Consider the following 21,411-nt stretch of genomic DNA (forward strand, 5'->3'; position numbering starts at 1 on the left):
CATAGGTGGTGCGCCTCGTTTCCCCAGACAGGGATTCGAAGGTAAGGCAGTGCCGGCCGCTGGGATGAAGATTGCGGCAGCACGTCAGGAGGCAACGGGAACTTCATTAATGCAGGTAAGTAAACTAATCTGCATATTTAAATGATGGTCCCATCACTGAGCGGTGGGGGGCTGCCACGAGGCCTTGCCACCGCCGTCAAGATCAGGACAGGCCCTGCCACCGTCGAGGTCAGTGGCGGGCCTCATCTGAGGCAATCTTTATGCTCCTCCCGGCCACAAATCCTGACGTCGAGGCCCCTATCAAATTCAGCCCAATATCATGACAAGCTGTAGTTACAAAGGGGATGCCCATTGGCATCATCACCCGCAAACGTAATGTCTGTTTCCCATGGATGCTGACAATATCCAGCTCTACCTCACCAACACTTCTCACAGCCCTTCCACTGTATCAGACCACTCATCTGACATTCAGTACTAGAGCAGAAATTTCCTCCAATTAAATATTGGGAAGAACAAAGCCATTCTTATCTCTAGACTTGACTATTCTAATGCACTCCCGGCTGAACTCCCATGTTCTACCCTCCATAAACGCAAGATCATCCAAAACTCTGTTGCCTGTGTCCTAACTCACACTACATCCCATTCATCTACCACCCCTGTGGTTTCTGACATAGATTGGCTCCCAGTCGAGCAACACCTTGATTTTAAAATTCTCATCCTTGTTCTCAAATCGCTGCATGGCCTTGCCCCTTCCTATCCCTGTAATCTCCTCCAGCCCCACAACCTTCTGAGACATCTGCTATCATCTTGTTCTGGCCTCTTGAGCATTCCCATTTTTAATTGCTCCACCACTGGTGGCTGCACCTTCAGTTGCCTAGGACCTAAGTTCTGGAATTCCCTCCCTACAGCTCTCTGCTGCTCTACCTTGCTTACCTCCTTTAAGATACTCCTTAAGACCTAGCTCTTTTGACCAAACCTTTGAACATCAAGCATAATATTTCCTTGTGTGGCTTGGTGCCATATTTTGTTTTAGAATCCTATGAAGTGCCTTGGCTATTTTATTACGTTAAAGGCACTATATAAATATAAATTGTTTCTGTTGTCAACTGTAGTTCAGTCAGTAGCACTCTCACATCTAAGTAGGAAGGTTGTAGGTTCAAGTCCCATTTTAGAAACGCGAGCACAAAAATCGAAGTTGACACTCCAGTGCTGTACTGAGGGTGTGCTACACTGTTGGTGATGTGTCTTTTAGATGAGATGTTCAAACGAGTCTCTCTCTGCTGTCTCAGTTGATCATAACAGATCCCACAGCACTATTCTGAAGAAGAGCCGGGCAACAATCCAGAGTGACCTGGCCAATATTTATCCCTCAATCAACATTACTAAAATAAGAAGGATTATCTAGTCATTATCACATTGCTGCTTGTTGGAGCTTTGTGTATGCAAATTGACTGCTGTATTTCCTACATTACAGCACTGACAACACTTCAAAAGTTACTTCATTGGGCTGAATTTTGGTGAGCTTCTGACGTCGGGCTCCATGGCAGGGGGGCCTGACAATCAGGATTGCCAGGCCTGATCTTCCCGGTGGCGGCGAGGATTCCTGGCAGTCCCCCCACCCTGACACTCAGTGATGGGACCCAACTTTAAATATTTAAACTTAAGGACATGACTATATTAACATAACATTCGCCACAATCTTACTGGCTATCCACAATCCTCCATAGGATGGCCGGCACTCATGCGCCTTCACTTTCCCATCCATGGAAAGCTGGCGCCACCAACGTGGGGAAGGGAGGAACTGAGGATTTTTTGGGGGGGGGAGGGATCGGGGTCAACTCTGCATTTCTAGGGCTGAATCTTCTGTGCCTGCCGCCAATGGCGGTGGCAGGTGAAAGAAACAGTGGTTTGCCTGTGCAGGCCACATGTCGCGGAGCCACCACAATCTTCCGTGCATCAGCTCATTTAAATAGTCGGGGTGGGCCGCACCCCTCCACAATCACATGGAGAGGGCTGGCTGTCCATCCCCGGCAATGGCATCAACTGCCTGTGCGCAGGTGCTGACGCCATTTGTAAAGGTCTGTCAGCCTGACCGGGAAATATAAATATTTAAAGGTAAAGTAAATAAAAATAAATAATGACATTTCTTCTGCCCCTCTCCATCCCCCAATAACAATTAAATTAATTATTTGCTCTCTCCTGCCCAAAGCAGTTACCTTGTCCGTCTGATCTTCCCAACCTCAAACTACATAAACTTTAAACTCCAACCCTTCCCACCATCCCCTACACCCATGATATTAATTAGATTCACCACCCCCCCCCCTGCACTGATGAACTTACCTCCTCCCTCCTCCCACCAGTGTGGTGCCTCGTTTCCCCGGATGGGGATCCAAAGGCGCGGGAGTGCCAGCTAATGGCCCGAATATCACAGCAAGCGGCGGCGTAAGTATCATTTATTCATTCATTTAAATTTATTTAAATAGTAAAATGTGGGTCCCGTTGCCGAGCGGCAGGGGTGCCGCCACGAGGTCTAGCCACCACCGGTAATATCGAGCCAAGCCCTCCCCGCGTCAGGGTTTGTGGCAGGCCTCCCCTGCAGGCATCTTCAGGCCTTCCCCGTCACGGACCCCGATGCCTGGGGGATAATAAAATCCAGCCCCTAGTGTGGTGGGGGGAGTGGTGGGGAGGTGGTGATGGGAAGGCGTGACCTCTGCACTTTGAGCAGTTCGGGGGAGAGAGGTCAAATGTTCAATTTAACTGTTTTGGCGGGTGGGGGGAAGCAGGGCTACCATTTATTTTCTGTCTATTGGGTGTGTTGGGGTCACACATTTATGTACAGTGTAGTGGGGCAGGGGGGTTCTGGGGTTGAACTTTTTTCTCTCTGTGTAGCTCAGGCAGCCCTTTAAAAATAGCACCAGCACCTGTGCAGAGGCAGCTGACACCATTGCCAGTGTCGTAGAGCCTGCCCCTGCCACGTGGGGAGCGGACCACCCTGCGTATGGAAACGAGTCGCCGTGCGCTAGAGCCGCTCCCGGCCGTGGAAAAATAACATCCAGCCCATTGTCTGTAAAGCGCTTTAGGGCATCCTGAGGTCATGAAAGGCTTTATAGAAATGCAAGACTTCTGTTTTCTTTTTTTTGAGAAGCATTTGAATTTTAAAATATAAGCTATTTTTTACAGAACATGCAGTAGGTGTAAATAATATTATGGAGGTGTAGAGATTACAAAAATAACAGTAATTTTGGAGTGGAAGCTGCAGGACCTCACCAGGTGTATGTACATTCGCCTTGTATGTCTCAATACAACATACTGTTATACTTACAGTGGTTTTTGTTCCTGTTAGTTTTTTTAAAACAGTAAGTTAGTAATTGGCCAAGAGCTTCCACTTTAGGTGTAATTGGCGATCCAAAAAAAACAATTACGCTTGTTTTTAGAAGTTTGTTTTGCTCAAGTTACTGTGGAAACTCATTTGCATATTGCTGAACTTAAAATTGGCCATCCACCAAAGCAACTAGGCAGCATTTTAGAAAGTCATTTAAAAAAAAAATTGCATTAAAAATATCCCTTGATATATTCAAGAGTGGTAAGCTGATGCAGTTTCATTAATACAACTAAAAATGGGTTTATCACAAAAAATAAACATTTTTAATCAGCATGTGAGCAATTTCATTTTAGAAACTGGGAGTAAAAACTATACAAAACCATTTCCTCATTACATTCGCGTACAGTAGTCACTGTTTTAATAATTTTTAAAAAATTTTAAAAGCTTTGAAAAGGTGCCTGTTAGTGCCATAGAACCAAATCAAAAAAGAGCTTAATTTTGAGAGCCACTTTGAAGGCCCAGAAGGAGGTACAATTAATGAAAACCTGCTATGGTGATTAATTCATTCTGGGGGCCAGCTTCAAGTGCAATGTTTTTCCATTAAACTAAGGCAAAAGATCACAGAAACTCAATTTGTGCTGGATTTAATTTGCACTTGAGATTCTTTGATCTTTTGTGCTGGTTTGGCTGATTTTGGGCGAATAGTGCTAGAATAATCAGCCCAAACTTCAGGCCTTCCTGTTTTATTTTACAAGTATCCTGTGCATACATTTTGTAAGATACATCAATATAATGCATCCAGTGAGGAGCTGCAATCACAGGGAGCATGTGTTGGAAAATTCAAGCTGTAATACTGTAGCCTTGTCTTTGATGCATGCTACCTTTTAATACAGCTTCCTCATTGGGTGTGCAGGATTACGAGTAGGAGCTCTTCCATTCTACTAAATGATGCCGTTGTTTATTTTAATTTTTTTTCTTAAAATTTAGATAATAGTGAAAGATGTCCCCACTGCCTATTGTTACTCGTTTACTGATCCACATCTGATCACATTTGATGGCAGGTAATTTCCAATTACCTTTATAGTTTCATTTGCTTTGTTGCCCATTTTCAACTTGTTTTGCTCACTGTTCTAGTTACTTAATGACACATACTTCATCACGTCTGAGAAAATGGGTGGGTACCCCTGCAGTTTTCTGCACGTGCTACTCAATAACAGGGCACAACAGGGACCATGTTCGTAAGGTATGTTATAATTTAACCCCCGAAAACAAGTAGGCTTGGTGCAGATGGGAGGTTAAAGATTTTAAAAATCTGAAACAAGAACACAACCAGCCTCAAGCCCTCCCCCTTCCAGTTGTAATGGAGGTGGACGAGGCGCGGGTGTTCAGTCCACCTGCAGGAGGCAGGTCAGCCATTGAAACCTTTTAAGGAGGTTGTGTGCCTTCATTTCAACAGTAATTCTACTTTTAACTACTGTCAGCTGGTATTCCAAGACCTCGGGAATCCCATCAGGTGAAAGGAGACGAGAAGGGCTGGATCCATCAGTTAAGTGCCTTAACAGCACTGCTTCTGGGCCAGGAGGAGCAGGAATTTTTCCTTTAGGCCCAACAAGCTTTTCTGTAAACCACACCCTGCCATTTGTCTGTAGCTTCTACCGCCCCAGCACCATGTGTTTGGATCACCCCACATCCATCTGCTCCCTTCCTCGACCACCGTCTTCCCTCTCCTAACCCTCATGATTGAACCTCCCCCGAACATCATCTGCTCTCCTGGCTCACCTAGACCCCCAACAGCAGTCTTTCCCTACCTGTTGCTCCACTGCGTCCTTCTGTTGCAGTTTTCCCGCCCTATATAATTAGTCTGTCGGTCAGGATGGCTGTTGTGCGGTAAATCTAGAGGAAAGAACACTGCAGGACGTTCTGGATTTCCTGTCAATAACTCCTACCCCTGCACTGAATATGGTTCCGACATAATATCGGGCTGTCATTTTACTTGCCTTGTGATTTTTCTTTCCCCCACCTTTCCTGCAAGCAAGAAATTCCTTCCTGCTCTGTGTCAGTCCCCAGTAAACAACTTAAGAAACTAACAGAAAAGAGAACAGGTAAAAAATAACACCATAGGACTCAGTGATACATTTGTTAGTTCTGAAATGGGCATTGTCATAAGACATCCATATTATGCAAAGAAAAACCTTAAAACCCAGCTAGAATATGTAATGTTACTACAAATTGCTTTAGGTATACAGGTCACTCTAACAAGTGGCCTTTACCTCTCTTCAGGTTTATTCCTCATTTTGAAATTCCATGAACCAATGATTTAAGTAAGGTTAAATACTTTAGCCAATTTTATGTTGGTTACAGAACTACTGAAAATGTTTATTTCTTCAACTAAAGCAAATCGATAAATAATTATAACAACAATGGAGTACTAAGGTTGTTCTGCTGCTGGTGGCGCCATCGTTCGATGGGAAATTAAACCCCTCTGACCTCTCAGGTGGAAATAATAAATCCCATGGCACTATTTGAAGAAGAACAGGGGTGTTCTCCCGATATCATAGAAATATGTAATTACAAACCATTAACTTTTCTTCAGGAATTTTTTGTTTTATATTCTTAAGTTGCTATATAGTATTTTAAATTAAATATTTTACTTGGTAAATGCCATAAGATCTCTTACCGTGAAACCTAATTTGTACTGACTTAACAATGTGCACTGTAAACTCTAACTTTCATTAAATTAATTTCTTACAGTATTGTATACATTATACAGTACATATGCAATTTAATTCCTGTGTTGAATAGATACTGTTGAAAATGTTACTATTACTACAACAGGTTTCCAATAATGCATTTGTTCAATCTCAAATTATTCAGTAAATTTAAATTTATGCATTTGCTGTTGCTTCCCGTCATTGCAGCGTATTTTGTTTACAACCCTAGGCGTTATGATAATTACAAAACTGGGACCTTTATGCTGTATAAGAGTATTGCCCGAGACTTTGAAGTACAGGTCCGTCAATGGGACTGTGGGAGCCCTCGTTATCCAGCTTCTTGTAACTGTGGATTTGTGGCTAAAGAAGGAGGGGACATTATTGCTTTTGATATGTGTAACGGACAGCTACATGAAACCAGGCCGCATTTATCTGTGAAAAGTCAAGCCATTACTGGTAACAACGTTAAAATCACTGAATCTTACCAAGGAAAGAAAGTAACAGTAAGTATTTTCCCTTATATTGTTATTGTTGTACTGTATTCTGTTCAATGAATCAGCAGTCAAGAAATTATTGTTGTTTACATTAGCAGACAAATTCTTAACACCTTGTATGACTTTTTTTTTGTTTTGTGCAGGTGTTAAATTATTTACTTTAGAGTCATAGAGAGATCCAGCACTGAAACAGGCCCTTTGGCCCACTGAGTCTGTGCCAACCATCAACCATCCATTTATACTAATCCTACATTAATCCCATATTCCCTACCACATCCCCGCAGTTCTCCTACCACCTACCTACACTGGGGGCAATTTATAATGGCCAATTTACCTATCAACCTGCTGTGGGAGGAAACCGGAGCACCCGGCGGAAACCCACGCGGTCACAGGGAGAACTTGCAAACTCTGCACAGGCAGTACCCAGAACTGAACCTGGGTCGCTGGAGCTGTGAGGCTAACCACTGCGCCACTGTGCCTCCCCCACTTTAAATGGCAATATAAATTAATTTCATGAATTTGAAAGAATGAACTCTCATTTAATCTATAACTTGAACTTCTACAAATATAAGTCTATTTATTTCTACGGCAAGCTGACTTAAGATAAACATGCTTATACCACATGCCACCAAGGACAATGTAAATTGTTAAATAAAATACTAATGTATCACCTTTGCAACAAGAGCAGTGTTTGTTAAAAGTATTCTTTTGCTGTTATTTTGGGTAATTTTTCTGATGTAAAATATAATTTTAACATTAATTTAATTAGTCAAATCAATGACAGAATTATGTCATACTGATGCTTTGACTTTCTATCTGCTAATATTGCCTATAGTAATTTCTAGCCTAATATGTTTAAATGATATGTGGAAGTGGACCATCGGCGTGGATTTATTGATTAGAAACTGGACTGAAATAATGACATTAGAGCTGCTGTACATAGTTTTGAGATGGTCTTTGCACTTTTCAATTTGCAATATAGGTAGGTAGGGGTTTTTAATCACCATTCTCACTGATGATGTGGTTTTCCTTTTGGACTCAGCTCAGACCTTGATACCCAACTTACACTCAATAGAGCTAAAACTCTGCGTTGGTTTTGCTGAGACAGAACATAATGCTGGGACATCAACATTTTGAGTTCCGATTTTTTGGGCAGAATTTTAACCTTTTGACTGCTCATAGCATTGGAGGCTAGCAACGGATCAGGAACTTAAAAGATCTTGGATTGGGCTTTGCCATAGCTTTATAACTCAGCTGCTGCATTAGCATCCCACTTCTGGGCTTCCCAATCCATCAGAGCAGGTGGGCTAGATTTCATGCAGCAAGTGGGACTCCAGGCGCCGGGCCGAAAAGTTGGGGGGAACACCACCTTTGCTTTTTTTCAGACGCTGGAGCGATCCTATGGTCTTTTGGGATCAAAGTTTAAGGAAACGTGATCCCTGTCCCTTTAAAGACTTTATCAGGATAGGGATCCGCCCCCAAGAGCTGCTGGCTAATCACAAGGCTGACAGCCCAGCAGTATCAGCAGCGCCACTGGGAGTGGTGGCCACTGCCAGTACTACAGAGGCCTCAGACCCAGGCCCAGTGCTGGAATCCCGGAGAAGAGGTAGGTGAGGCGGGGTCGCCAGGGCCAGTCCGGAAGGCCTCGGTGAAGTGAGGGAGTGGGGGGGCGGCAGCTGGTGTAGGGAATTCGGTCCAGGGGGAGGGTGTCCCGGGAATACAATTGTTCCCAGTGGGCGTCCGCCGTGGGCCACAAATTGCCCATGAAGGAGGCCCCACCCCAAGCCCGCAGGGGGGGGCGCCTCATTTTTCAACCACCCCATCCCCCCCTCCTCCCCCCCGCACCTGACTGTTCACGCCTCACTGTTTAAAGAAACATTGGCAGCAGCAGAATGGTTACATGCTACAACTGTCAGGACACAGCAATTGTACTGCTGGAGTCTCAATATGGGAAGGCTGCCCCCCCCCCCCACCCCCAATTCTCAGAGGCATCCCTGGAGGTAATGCTGCGGGCTGTAAAGAAATATTCTCCTCATGCATGAAGGAAAAGGCCAGCCTCTGAAATCAAACTGGCATGACTGAAAGTTGCTGAGGAGATGAGCAGCTGGAATGTGGTGCCTTGCTCATGGATAAAGTGCTGCAAGAGGCTCAATGACTTCATCAGGGCAGGAAAGGTGAAAAGGTGAGTGGCATGCTACATTCTAGTGCCACCCCCCTCACTCTGACTTCTCCAGTCTTCCCTTGCATAGCACTTCTCAGACCAACGCACCTTGCAGTAACACCCATTCTTCGCTCTGGAGGCACCTCCTCATATCCCCATCTAAATAGCCAGCACTGATTCTCACTGTTATCTTACTGCCATCTCACATCCATCCCTCACAGTTACCCACCACAAATGTTTTCCTTCCATCTTCTCAAAACATTCCATTTCTCACCCTGATAGCTCGCTCCTTTCCCTCCATGCAGGAGAACAGAGCAATACCTGGAAGAAGCAAAGAATCAGAGGTTCGCCTTCCAGTAATCACCAGCTTGACCACTGCAGAGGAGGAGGTAATGAGATCAGCAGAGTGATGGAGTGTCTGGCCATTGGAAATGGAGAAATGGGGATCTCCCAGCTACCTGATCATAGCATGAGATGTCACAGAAACACATGACAGACAACAAGCACTCATGTTGATTTGATGTAACCAGTAACTGAAATATGATCATCTCTCTAATGATGACTTTGACCCCTTTCCTTTTTTCACCTCTAATTCATGTCTTGCATCTCCCACAGATCCCTCAAGCATCATGCAGGAGCTGGTGCAAGAGAAGGCCGAGAAGTCCTCAGAGAAAGTTGCGCAATCTGAGGAAGCACTGTCACACAACACATGTACCTTACACCAGCTCTGACACTCACCACAATAGGAACTCCAAGGCAGGTAATTGGATTGGGTTGTCACATGGTGACGCACATGTCACAAGTGAGCAGGAGCAGGTGTTGGAGAGTTGCTGTTGGAGAGTGCAGGAGCATCCAAGCTCTGCTCAGCTGGATGCAGATGCTGAGAGTCAGGATCATTGATGAAGAGGACTATTCTGGAGCAACAGCAGAAAATGTGTGAGATTCTGTCACCATTTCCAGAGGCACCATGCACAGCTGGAGAGGGATTTCCACCTTCATGGAAAGAGTGGTTACTTGCATTGAGCATGAGGTAACCGAGTGCATTCTGGCCCTCACCAATGGCCTGCACACTCAGTCTGCCAGTTTATATAGGATAGAAGAAAGACACACCTTGGACATTCAGTGCCTCACTGAAATACAGTAAAGTGTTCTCCAGCTCTTGGCTAGCAGGGAAGTGTGGGTGTAATTTGGGAGGGAAGATGGGGACTCTGTTCAAGATGCTCCTACTCCTCCCCCTGCTCAGCCGTACATGTGGAGTCCTATCACAATGGCCGACCAGATGCAGGTGGGGCATTCTTCAGCGCTACCCTCACACACTCCAAAACCCAGAGAACATTGGCCATGAACATGTGAGCAGACAGAGCAGGAAACATGTAGCCTACCTCTAGTTCTGCTGAAGATGCAAAGAAAGCATCACTTAGCAGAAATCAGAAAAGGAAGAGAAAGAACTTGTAGTTTCACAAGGGAAATCACTTGGGTGTGTAAAAGTCATTAAGACCGAGGCTGGAGGAGTGCACTGTCTTTCTCTATTTCCATTTCTCCACCGGTCACAATGTATATTTAAATGTGTATCCAATTACCAATATGGCCAAATTTTTACTCTATTTTATTTCAGAATAAAATCCACCAACCAGGTTTCTTTAATAAGCAACAAAACTAATTTATTAAAAAACAAGACTTATTCAGTAAACTTGCAAAGCATTAACACACAGATTAAAATATAAAATTTCTCTTCTAAATGAACTCAACACTCACACACACACCGGTTAAATTAAAAATAAAGAAGCATTCTCTGCAGAAATCTCTTTACAGTAAAAGACAAAACAAATACTTTGGCCAAATACTTGCTAATTCTTGAAGGCAAAGGCGAGGATATGGAATGATATCAGTTGTCCCTTTAGTCTGGCGTCCCAAATACGTGTAGAAGGCTGTCACTAGGATCTTTTGGAGCAGTTCTCTTCAGGCAATGTCGAGCATTAGCCTGGCAGGCTTTCCAGGAGAACTGTAGCATCAGGGGTTTCAGCTATCACACACTGGATTCTCTTAAATTCTAAGAGAGGTGGAGAAAGCATGAACTGGTGTCTTCTCTCTTAGCAGGCTGACCCCCAACTGACTCAAAAATCATCCAAAAAGAAAACAACTCTTGACCACCATAAATCTTGACATGCCAATTCTCTGTAAACAACTCCCCCTAGTCACCAAGGCTGTTGCCGTTTATTTAGCTTAAGGCATGTGGCATCCAGAAAGGGTTTGTTTTTAAACTAAGTTCCCCAAGTCCTTCCAGTGACTTTTTTTTATCCATCTACGGAATCTCTTCAGTACCAAATGAATCTATCGCCGCAATTTTCAAACACGAATCCTCAAAAAAATATGAAAAAATGGAAGCACTTTCATAACAAAGTCTGTTAATATGGAATTTTATTGTTACTGTTTATGCACCATAAACTTTATTTCAAGTCTCCTTTGTCCAGTCATCTCGATCGTTGTTGCCTCCTGCCTGCCAAGTGGCCATCAGCCGTGACGAAAATGGTATGACTAGAGTAAATGATGAGCAGTGGGTGTCCGTGAGATGAAAGGATTATTGATTGTGTGAATGCTTTGTGTTGGGTGGTGTGCAGGGCAGTGGGTTCAGCATTGGTGTACCATATGAACGCACTCCCAAGGTTAACAAAATCATGCCTGTATAAACTCATCACAGGCATCTCTGGTAGATGGGTGAGTAGCTGTAGGGACCCTGCCCATATCAGCCTCCTCCTGCTACTCCTCCTCCTGTTGTTTCTCCTCTTTCCCGTCTGAAGATGCAGAGTATTCCTTACCTTCCTGTTCCTGGAGCTCCAGTCCTCTCTGAAACATTATGTTGTGCAAGGCACAGCAGACCACTACCATTCAGAACAGACTTGCTGATACATACTGAAGAGCTTCCACAGATCTGTCCAGCACCTAGATCGCATCTTCAGGAACCCAGTGGCTTGCTTAATGATGACTCTTGTGCTCATGTGGCTTCTGTTGTACCTTTCATCTGTATCAGTGATAGGGCTCCTCACAGGAGTTATCAGCCAAGTCCTTAGACGGTAGCCCTCATCTCCAAGGAGCCAACTGCTGAATCTGCTTGGAGGTACAAATATCTGTGGCAGACTCGACTGGCACAGAATGAAGGCATTGTGGCAGCTTCCTGAATATTTGCACAGACATGTATGATGTTCTTCCCATGATTACATACCAGCTGAACATTGATGGACGAATACTCCTGGTTGATCTGAGGATGCATTTATTGCCTTGTGTGTGGTCTGTGACTCCCTGCACCTGTGGGAATCCAGCCATTGCAGTAAATCTGAAAGCTCTCTCATTCTGACTGGCCTCAACAGTTGCAAAGTGAACATAATTGAGGGCCCTGACAAACATGGCATCAGTCGCCTGGGAGATTCACTTGTGCACAGTATTTTTTGAAATACTGCCAATGTCACCAACAGATAACTGAATAGAGCCTGAGGCATTGAAAATCAGAGCTGTCGTGACCTTGATTGCCACAGGAAATGTGTGCCTGCATGGTCCACTTGAAAGGAGGTCTTGTACTAGGAGACTGCAGATGTCAGCAATGACCTGACAAAAAACTCTAAACCTTCTGAAGCACTGGTTTTCAGTCATGTCCAGAAAACTGATCCTTTGTCTGTATACCCTATGTTGGGGTAATTGCCTCCTGCGAGCTGGATCTCTCTGTTCATCGCCTCTGTGCTGTGGAGTGGCAGGTGGCTGCAGGTTTAAATCCCACCCCCACCCCCCCCCCCCCCACCTTTGTGTAGCACCAGTTTTCACCAATGTTATATCCAACTGTTTCTTGTCCATGTGGGAGGGCCATTTCCTTTGTCGTGTTTTTACTGATGCATACATGCAAATGATATGCATAATCTAAGGTGTCTGAGCTTCAGTTATTTATGCCCCCGTTAGACATAATTTCTATCAACTTTACTTGCAGGCATGAAAATGGTCACTTACTGCCACATGTTCAATATTCCCATGAATATTCCCCTGAATAAGTGCAAGCTTATTAATGCTTTGTTTTGACTTTTACACATTTAGTCTGCTGTGATTAATCAAGTAACTACATTTGTCAATATATACCAATTTTAAGATCATTAATGAGCACCATTCTGATCCAACTTTAGTATACTGGACCACTTCCCATTCCTTTCTGCTGTATCTCTTAATGTATCCAAGCATAACGCTTAATTACAAAACCTCGATCCAAGCATGGAACTTGCCAAATGATCGAGGTTTTAAATCTAAATATAGCCAATTCACTGTCCTGTTTAACTTTGCAACAGTAATAGGAACTGAAATTCCACAGGGATTCCGTCAATCTCAAACCGTAACTCCATCAGTGAACCGCTAGTACCTGCGTGGAATTTGAGCCCCATATTGTTTTCTTCTGATTTTGTTTAGACTGAATTGCTGAATGGTTAAGTGAGCTAGATACAGAGGTCTGCTAGTCGGTTCTTTTCCAGAAGTCCTGATTCAAGCTTATTTTTGTCAAGTAAACTCTGCATTTATGAGTTTCCAGTTGTAGAGGAAGAATGTAACTTGTAGGTAGTCGAAATAGGGGTATTTTCATTCATATTGGTCACTTATAAATAAAAATACTTCTCTGCAGCAATATAGCCAAAAGATCAGCTGGCCAGTGCCACTTTTGCTTCCTCCACAGATGACACTCAAGATGCATCATGTTGCAGATGTTCACTAATTCATTTAAGTTAGGTGACCTAGCCTTCATCCCAGATACTCTAGGAGGGTCATGAATGGTGACCATCAGCAGCTGTTACATCCGCGTTTGTGAGGGAGCAAGACTGAAGATCTTCACCACCATGTCATGTAAGCCTTGAGTTAAGGCCTGACATGACTCTGGAGTGAGACTCCCTCATCTGTTTTGTCCCAGTGTCTGGTCAGGGCCTGACTCCAGATTCAATCAATGTTTGTAACTGTAGCATCTATATAGAGCAAAACTATTCCTCACCAATGTTACAGTTGTCTTATTAAAATTGGAGAGGGAATATATAGGTTCTGTTTACAATATAATTGCAGATACATTCTAGTACTGCAGTGATCATGTAATTAGGATCAATTAAACAAACAAAGGTAATAACATTTACTGCAATTTTCTTTCTCCATATAGATTACATTTTCTTCTGGAGCATTCGTCCGTGCTGATGTGAGTGAATGGGGAATGAGTTTAACGCTCAGAGCACCAGGTGTAGACTTTCAAAGAACCAGAGGTCTTTGTGGCACTTTTGATGGTGATATGAATAATGATTTTCATAATTCAGATGACCTCTTAATTCAAGAAAAGATTGACAATCTTGATGGTTTCATTGAAAATTGGAGGTATGATTAATACAGATGTTTGAGCTCCGGATGGTTGATAATCTGGCAGAGTGCATTGCTTGGCAGTTATGGAAGCTGCCCAATTTTCATTCCATTAACTTCAGTGGAATGAAAATTGGATGATTCTATAAAGGATGGGCCAGATTCCTGTCCATGCAATTGCAATTTTGCTATGTAGATTATATTCATTGTCAAAAAATATATTCATTGAAAAGATGTGTTGGTACAAAACGATGAATCGGTTATTTACTTGACGCTAGTTTTTACAGTCCCTTTTGATTGCTACATACCAACAATCATTGAAAGTTTTGTGTTAGGTTGTTTCAGTGTTTTGTAAATCTACTTGGAATCAAAAGTCTATCCTTTAAGGAAAAGAGTGATTATGAAAAATGGCATAGGCTTAGTTTAAACAATAAATCTTTGAAAATGTATTTTTGTGAACTAAAATGTAATCCTCACTTTATAAAGAACTTAACTGTGTGCCAGATCTGTGAACAATGTGTAATGTTGTTTCTGGTTGTGCTTTTACAGAATTATGCCAGGAAAGAGTCTATTTGATAAAATAGCACCTTCACCTGTTATTGTCAAAAGAAGACGTTATTGTAGTTGTAGTACTGACTCAATTATGCTGCAACAGTCTTCTAATAAACTAGATTCTGTTCATCACTCTGGGGTTCCTTCAGCCTGTCCGGGCAGTGAAAATGTAAGATTTTCCAATTTGATACCAGTGCTGGATGTTACAGCAGAGTACATCAGCACTGTTGAGCTGATCAGAGGAATTAGCAGACGCAATGCTCAAAACAGGTCGGCAAGTTCTACTTTAACAGATATGCATTATACCAGTCTGACTAAATTAAATCAAACCATCCATTTTGCGAGGGTCTCCTATGTACATTCTAGAGGGAACACCATGCTGAGAAAACAAGCGCTCTCAAGGGAACACATTGGAATGAACAAGCATAGAGACACCAGCTACTATCAGAAAAGACATCTTGACAATAGAAGATGGAAACGGCAAAATTATTATGAATACTTACCAACATCCCCTTTTCAAAGTCTTACTCAGACAGACTTAGAGGGGTTTAGTTACTTCTTTCCTGAGGACCATACTTCTGAACTTCATCAAGAGATCTTGCCTTCTTGGCCTACACCATCTGGACTGACAGAGGCTAACGCCTTTGATTTATGCCAACAGACAGTTGCCAATTCCAGTATCGGCCGAGCCTGTGGAGAATTACTGGGTCGGCGGTTAATGGATGTTATCGATATTTGTATCTTGGATCTTCAGCTTAAGGATGACCTCAGTTGGGCAAGTGGAGGTCTAAGTTTGTTAGAGAATGAATGTGAAAGGAAACTTCTGGAAGCTGGGATCTATCATGGAAGTAGCAATGGGGACTTGTCCAGTGTACCTCAGGACATCTTGTCAGCACTAAGGTGTCCCAGTTCTTGCAGTGCAAATGGTGAATGTACTGAGTGGGGTTGTGCCTGTTTTTCAGGTTTCAGCACTTATGATTGCAGTGTTTTAGTCGGTAAGTATTGTGTCACAAATAAATTAAACTTGTAAATTTATCAAATTTTCTTATTGCATTTGCAGGCATTAGCACATCTATTGAAGCTTTGTGGAATTATTAATAATTGAGTAGTGTAAATCCCTGAAGCTGCAGGTTCTGTTCCCCATTCTGCTCATTGGTGAACAGAGCTGCACAGTATGGGGAGATATTGAGCAGAGAGGAGGCATCTGTTCGAGTGGGAAGAGCAAGACAGTTGCATACTGCTTATTAGGCCACTGTCATGACCCCCATTCCCTTACACCGCCCCCCCCCCCACTACTTTGCTGATGATGGAAAGCAGTAATGAAATAGATATGTACTTGAAAAAAATATTCAGGATGTTTGTCGGTTGGAAAAAGCTTTCATACAACAAAATGTAAATCCTTGTAAGTTTAAAATTTTGCAGAGATTTGATTCCCATTTTATGATCTTAACATCAAAGATCAGCTTCCTGAAATCACAGAGTTGGAGAATTCTGGATTGTGTGATGTTCGGCAATATGACTGTACCTCTGTGAGGGTCTTCGGCCAATGGTTCATGGAGTCTGCAAGTTTAACGTGTGAAATCATCAAGCTGCAAGTAAGTAAAGTTAACACGATGCAGTCTATACTGAATAGTAAATACAGTGGAGGGCTATTTTGTTAAACACCTTTCAAACTACAGTTCGACAGGCATTTGTAAAGTGGTGTGAGAGGTTTCTAAGAGATTAAAAAGTAGAATATTTGGAATGACATAAACATGCTATTTGCTGGAAAACTGTAACTTGCCAAATTTGGCTTAGTGTTTGCATATTGAACATTATTTTGTAGCTGTTCAAACTTAACAATTCCCCTGTTTTATCCAAGTGCAGATGTTTCATTTGTTTAGGCTGACATTATGGAGGTCTATTTCTATGTATTCAACTGTTTATATAACGGAAATTTAAGATGCTGAAGCCACCATTTCTGCTGATTCAGTTATTCTTGAAACATCTATAAGCTTTGGCCAATCTAACAAAGCTGAAGTTCTCATCTTAACCAATCAGCACTGCCTGGACTTCAGAGTCCAGAACACACACAGCCACAGGCAGACCCTCATTGTTCTCGCAGACTCCACCCAACATTTAGATCCCAGCAGATCTCAACTAGCTGCAACACATAAACCTTGCCTTTTATCCTGGCAATATCCCTCAAATACAACAAAGAGCAGTGAGAAGTACTGAGTATCTCCTCCCTTTTGACCTTGAAACCTAGAGCTGAGAACTTATCCAGATACATCATTCTGGACCTGCTGCAGTTATTGGTGACAGAGAATACAAGCTTTCAAGGAATTGACCTTCTCAAGGACTCCTCAGGTAGTGAATTTATAAAAATGCATGGTTTTGTAAAGATTAAGTGTAGAAGATTACGTTGAATTTGAAAATTAGTAAGATATATTAACAAATCATTTAATCTTCATTGAAGTTGCCTACTTTGCCTACTTTTACTTAATAATACCACCAGAATCACATCATGTAAATGCATAACAAGATAAAATACATAATGTATAAAAGAGCTATACATTCGCAGTTAATTTTATGCTTAAGTCAAATTGAAGAAGATTAATCTATCACTTTGACAAAATGTCTCTATTTTCAGCAGTACTCAGGTTCTGTGCTATCAAATCTTTCACTGTTAATTTTCAAGTGCACTAAATTAGCTCAAATAACAAATAGTTTTATTTCAGTCACCAAAACCAACTTCATTAAAACTATTGTACAAGCAGCTAAGTTTTGACTTCTGCCTTAGCATCCGATGTGATTACAATTTTGTTAGCCAAGCACCTAAATTACACAATGATTATTACAATTGGCAAGTATAAGTAAAGAAATAATGCCTTATAACTCCCGAAGAAGCTGAAGACTCGGCATACTTGCATTTCCATTGGACTCTTCCCGGGCCTTCTCTCCACTGTCTGGACATGGTGTTGCTCTAATATTCCAGCCTGTTTTGGCTGCTCAGTAACCTCATCGTATAATTTAATCTGAGCGTCTCAGTTGGGCATTACTGTCATTAAAATGAGGACAATTACCTGACCTGGAATATAGAGCATGGATGCTCCCCAATCTTAGTCAGCCTAGCACTACTCCAAGGCAGAAAATAATGGAGTGCTTAAACAAACTGGAAATTGACAGAAATGATAGCAGGATAATTCAGAATCTATATTGGAATCAATCATTGATAACGAGACTTGATAGCAGCTTGTCAGACAACTTCCCAATCAAAAGAGAAGTGTGTTAGGGATGTATTAGGTCCCCAAAACTGTTCAACCTGTCCACTGAAGCTATCTTCAGAGACGTAGATGATCTTCCAGGTTACAACATTGATGGGTTGAACATCAAGCAACTTGAGATACACTGATGGCACCGCACTGATTGCAGATTCAGAAGAGGCACTACAGGAAATTGTGAACAAAGTGAATGCATGGAGTGTGGAAGAATGAATGTGAAGAAGACCAAGACAATGGTGATAAGCAAAGACCTAAACCTGGAAGTGAAAATTGAAGTTAAAAGGACAAATCATGGAACAAGTGAAAAGGTTCACATATCGTGGGCAGATTATCACAGATGATGGGAGATGTGATTGTGAGATCCAAAGGAGGATTGAGATAATCAGCTTTGTCAGACTGAAGGACATATTAAGACCAAAGAAACTGAACCTGAATCTTAGGAAAAGAATGCTGAGGTGTTACATTTTGTCGTCAATGTCATATGCTTCAAAAGAACAAAGAACAGTACAGCACAGGAACAGGCCATTCGGCCCTCCAAGCCTGCGCCGATCTTGATGCCTGCCTAATCTAAAACCTTCTGCACTTCCGGGGCCCATATCCCTCTATTCCCTTCCTATTCATGTATTTGTCAAGATGTCTGTTAAACGTCGCTATCGTATCTGCTTCCACCACCTCCCCTGGCAGCAAGTTCCAGGCACTCACCACCCTCTGTGTAAAAAACTTGCCTCGCACATCCCCTCTAAACTTTGCCCCTCGCACCTTAAACCTATGTCGCCTAGTAACTGACTCTTCCACCCTGGGAAAAAGCTTCTGACTATCCACTCTGTCCATGCCGCTCATAACATTGTAAACCTCTATCATGTCGCCCCTCCACCTCCGTCGTTCCAGTGAAAACAATCCGAATTTTTCCAACCTCTCCTCATAGCTAATGCCCTCCAGACCAGGCAACATCCTGGTAAACCTCTTCTGTACCCTCTCCAAAGCCTCCACGTCCTTCTGGTAGTGTGGCGACCAGAATTGCACGCAATATTCTAAGTGTGGCCTAACTAAGGTTCTGTACAGCTGCAACATGACTTGCCAATTTTTATGCTCTGTGCCCCGACCGATGAAGGCAAGCATGCCGTATGCCTTCTTGACTACCTTATCCACCTGCGTTGCCACTTTCAGTGACCTGTGGATCTGTACGCCCAGATCTCTCTGCCTGTCAATACTCCTAAGGGTTCTGCCATTTACTGTATACCTCCCACCTGCATTAGACCTTCCAAAATGCATTACCTCACATTTGTCCGGATTAAAATCCATCTGCCATTTCTCCGCCCAAGTCTCCAACCGATCCATATCCTGCTGTATCCTCTGACAATCCTCATCATTAACCGCAACTCCAACAACCTTGATGTCATCCGCAAACTTACTAATCAGACCAGCTACATTTTCCTCCAAATCATTTACATATACTACAAACATCAAAGGTCCCAGCACTGATCCCTGCGGAACACCACTAGTCACATTCCTCCATTCAGAAAACACCCATCCACTGATACCCTCTGTCTTCTATGACCGAGCCAGTTCTGTATCCATCGCCAGCTCACCTCTGATCCCGTGTGACTTCACCTTTTGTACCAGTCTGCCGTGCGGGACCTTGTCAAAGGCTTTACTAAAGTCCATATAGATAACATCCACTGCCCTTCCTTCATCAATCATCTTCGTCACTTCCTCAAAAAACTCAATCAAATTAGTAAGACATGACCTCCCCTTCACAAAACCATGCTGCCTCTCGCCATGCGGCACAGTGGCGCAGTGGTTAGCACCGCAGCCTCACAGCTCCAGCGACCTGGGTTCAATTCTGGGTACTGCTTGTGTGGAGTTTGCAAGTTCTCCCTGTGTCTGCGTGGGTTTTCTCCGGGTGCTCCGGTTTCCTCCCACAGCCAAAAGACTTGCAGGTTGGTAGGTAAATTGGCCATTGTAAATTGCCCCTAGTATAGGTAGCGGGGAGGGAAATATCGGGACAGGTGGGGATGTGGTAGGAATATGGGATTAGTGTAGGATTAGTATAAATGGGTGGTTGATGGTCGGCACAGACTCGGTGGGCCGAAGGGCCTGTTTCAGTGCTGTATCTCTAAACTAAACTAAATCTAAAATAAGTTTATTTGTTTCCAAATGGGAGTAAATCCTGTCCCGAATAATCCTCTCTAATAATTTCCCAACCACTGACGTAAGGCTCACTGGCCTATAATTTCCTGGATTATCCTTGAAACCCTTCTTAAACAAAGGCACAACATTGGCTATTCTCCAGTCCTCTGGGACCTCACCTGTAGCCAATGAGGATGCAAAGATTTCTGTCAAGGCCCCAGCAATTTCTTCCCTTGCCTCCCTCAGTATTCCAGGGTAGATCCCATCAGGCCCTGGGGACTTATCTACCTTAATGCTTTGCAAGACACCCAACACCTCCTCCTTTTTGATAATGAGATGACTGAGACTATCTGCACTCCCTTCCCTAGGCTCATCATCCACCAAGTCATTCTCTTTGGTGAATACTGATGCAAAGTACTCATTTAGCACCAAGCCCATTTCCTCTGGCTCCACACATAGATTCCCATCTCTGTCCTTGAGTGGCCAACCCTTTCCCTGGTTAAACTTGTGCTCTTTATATATGTATAAAAAGCCTTGGGATTTTCCTTAATCCTGTTTGCCAATGACTTTTCATGACCCCTTTTAGCCCTCCTAACTCCTTGCTTAAGTTCCTTCCTACTGTCTTTATATTCCTCAAGTGCTTCATCTGTTCCTAGCCTTCCAGCCCTTACAAATGCTTCCTTTTTCTTTTTGACTAGGCTCACAATATCCCGTGTTATCCAAGCTTCCCGAAACTTGCCAAACTTGTCTTTCTTCCTCACAGGAACATGCTGGTCCTGGATTCTAATCAGCTGACATTTGAAAGACTCCCACATGTCAGATGTTGATTTACCCTCAAACAGCCGCCCCCAATCGAAATTCTTCAGTTCCTGCCTAATATTGTTATAATTAGCCTTCCCCCAATTTAGCACCTTCACCCGAGGACTACTCTTATCCTTATCCACAAGTACCTTAAAACTTATGGAATTATGGTCACTGTTCCCGAAATGCTCCCCCACTGAAACTTCAACCACCTGGCCGGGCTCATTCCCCAATACCAGGTCCAGAATGGCCCCACCCCTAGTTGGACTACCTACATACTGTTTCAAGAAGCCCTCCTGGATGCTCCTCACAAATTCTGCCCCATCCAAGCCCCTAGCACTAAGTGAGTACCAGTCAATATAGGGGAAGTTGAAATCACCCACCACCACAACCCTGTTACCTTTATATCTTTCCAAAATTTGTCTGCATGTCTGCTCCTCTACCTCCCGCTGGCTGTTGGGAGGCCTGTAGTAAACCCCCAACATCGTGACTGCACCCTTCCTATTCCTGAGCTCCACCCATATTGCCTCGCTGCATGACCCCTCCGAGGTGTCCTCCCGCAGTACAGCTGTGATATTCTCCTTAACCAGTAATGCAACTCCCCCACCCCTTTTACATC

The 21,411-nt window shown here is 43.2% G+C and overlaps 1 protein-coding gene across 1 annotated transcript in view; it reads left to right on the top strand.

Moving 5' to 3' along the window:
- The window catches only part of vwde (von Willebrand factor D and EGF domains), a 306,182-nt gene that overhangs the window by 95,016 nt on the left and 189,755 nt on the right, over positions 1-21,411 (top strand). The window contains exons 13-17 of the mRNA XM_068052969.1: positions 4,310-4,383; positions 6,263-6,536; positions 13,856-14,064; positions 14,596-15,593; positions 16,057-16,193. Of these exons, the coding sequence (XP_067909070.1) occupies positions 4,310-4,383; positions 6,263-6,536; positions 13,856-14,064; positions 14,596-15,593; positions 16,057-16,193 (1,692 nt within the window). The remainder of the gene's footprint in view (positions 1-4,309; positions 4,384-6,262; positions 6,537-13,855; positions 14,065-14,595; positions 15,594-16,056; positions 16,194-21,411) is intronic.

Source organism: Heterodontus francisci, chromosome 2 (genome assembly GCF_036365525.1).
Source record: "Heterodontus francisci isolate sHetFra1 chromosome 2, sHetFra1.hap1, whole genome shotgun sequence".
NCBI classification, from domain to species: Eukaryota; Metazoa; Chordata; class Chondrichthyes; order Heterodontiformes; family Heterodontidae; genus Heterodontus; species Heterodontus francisci.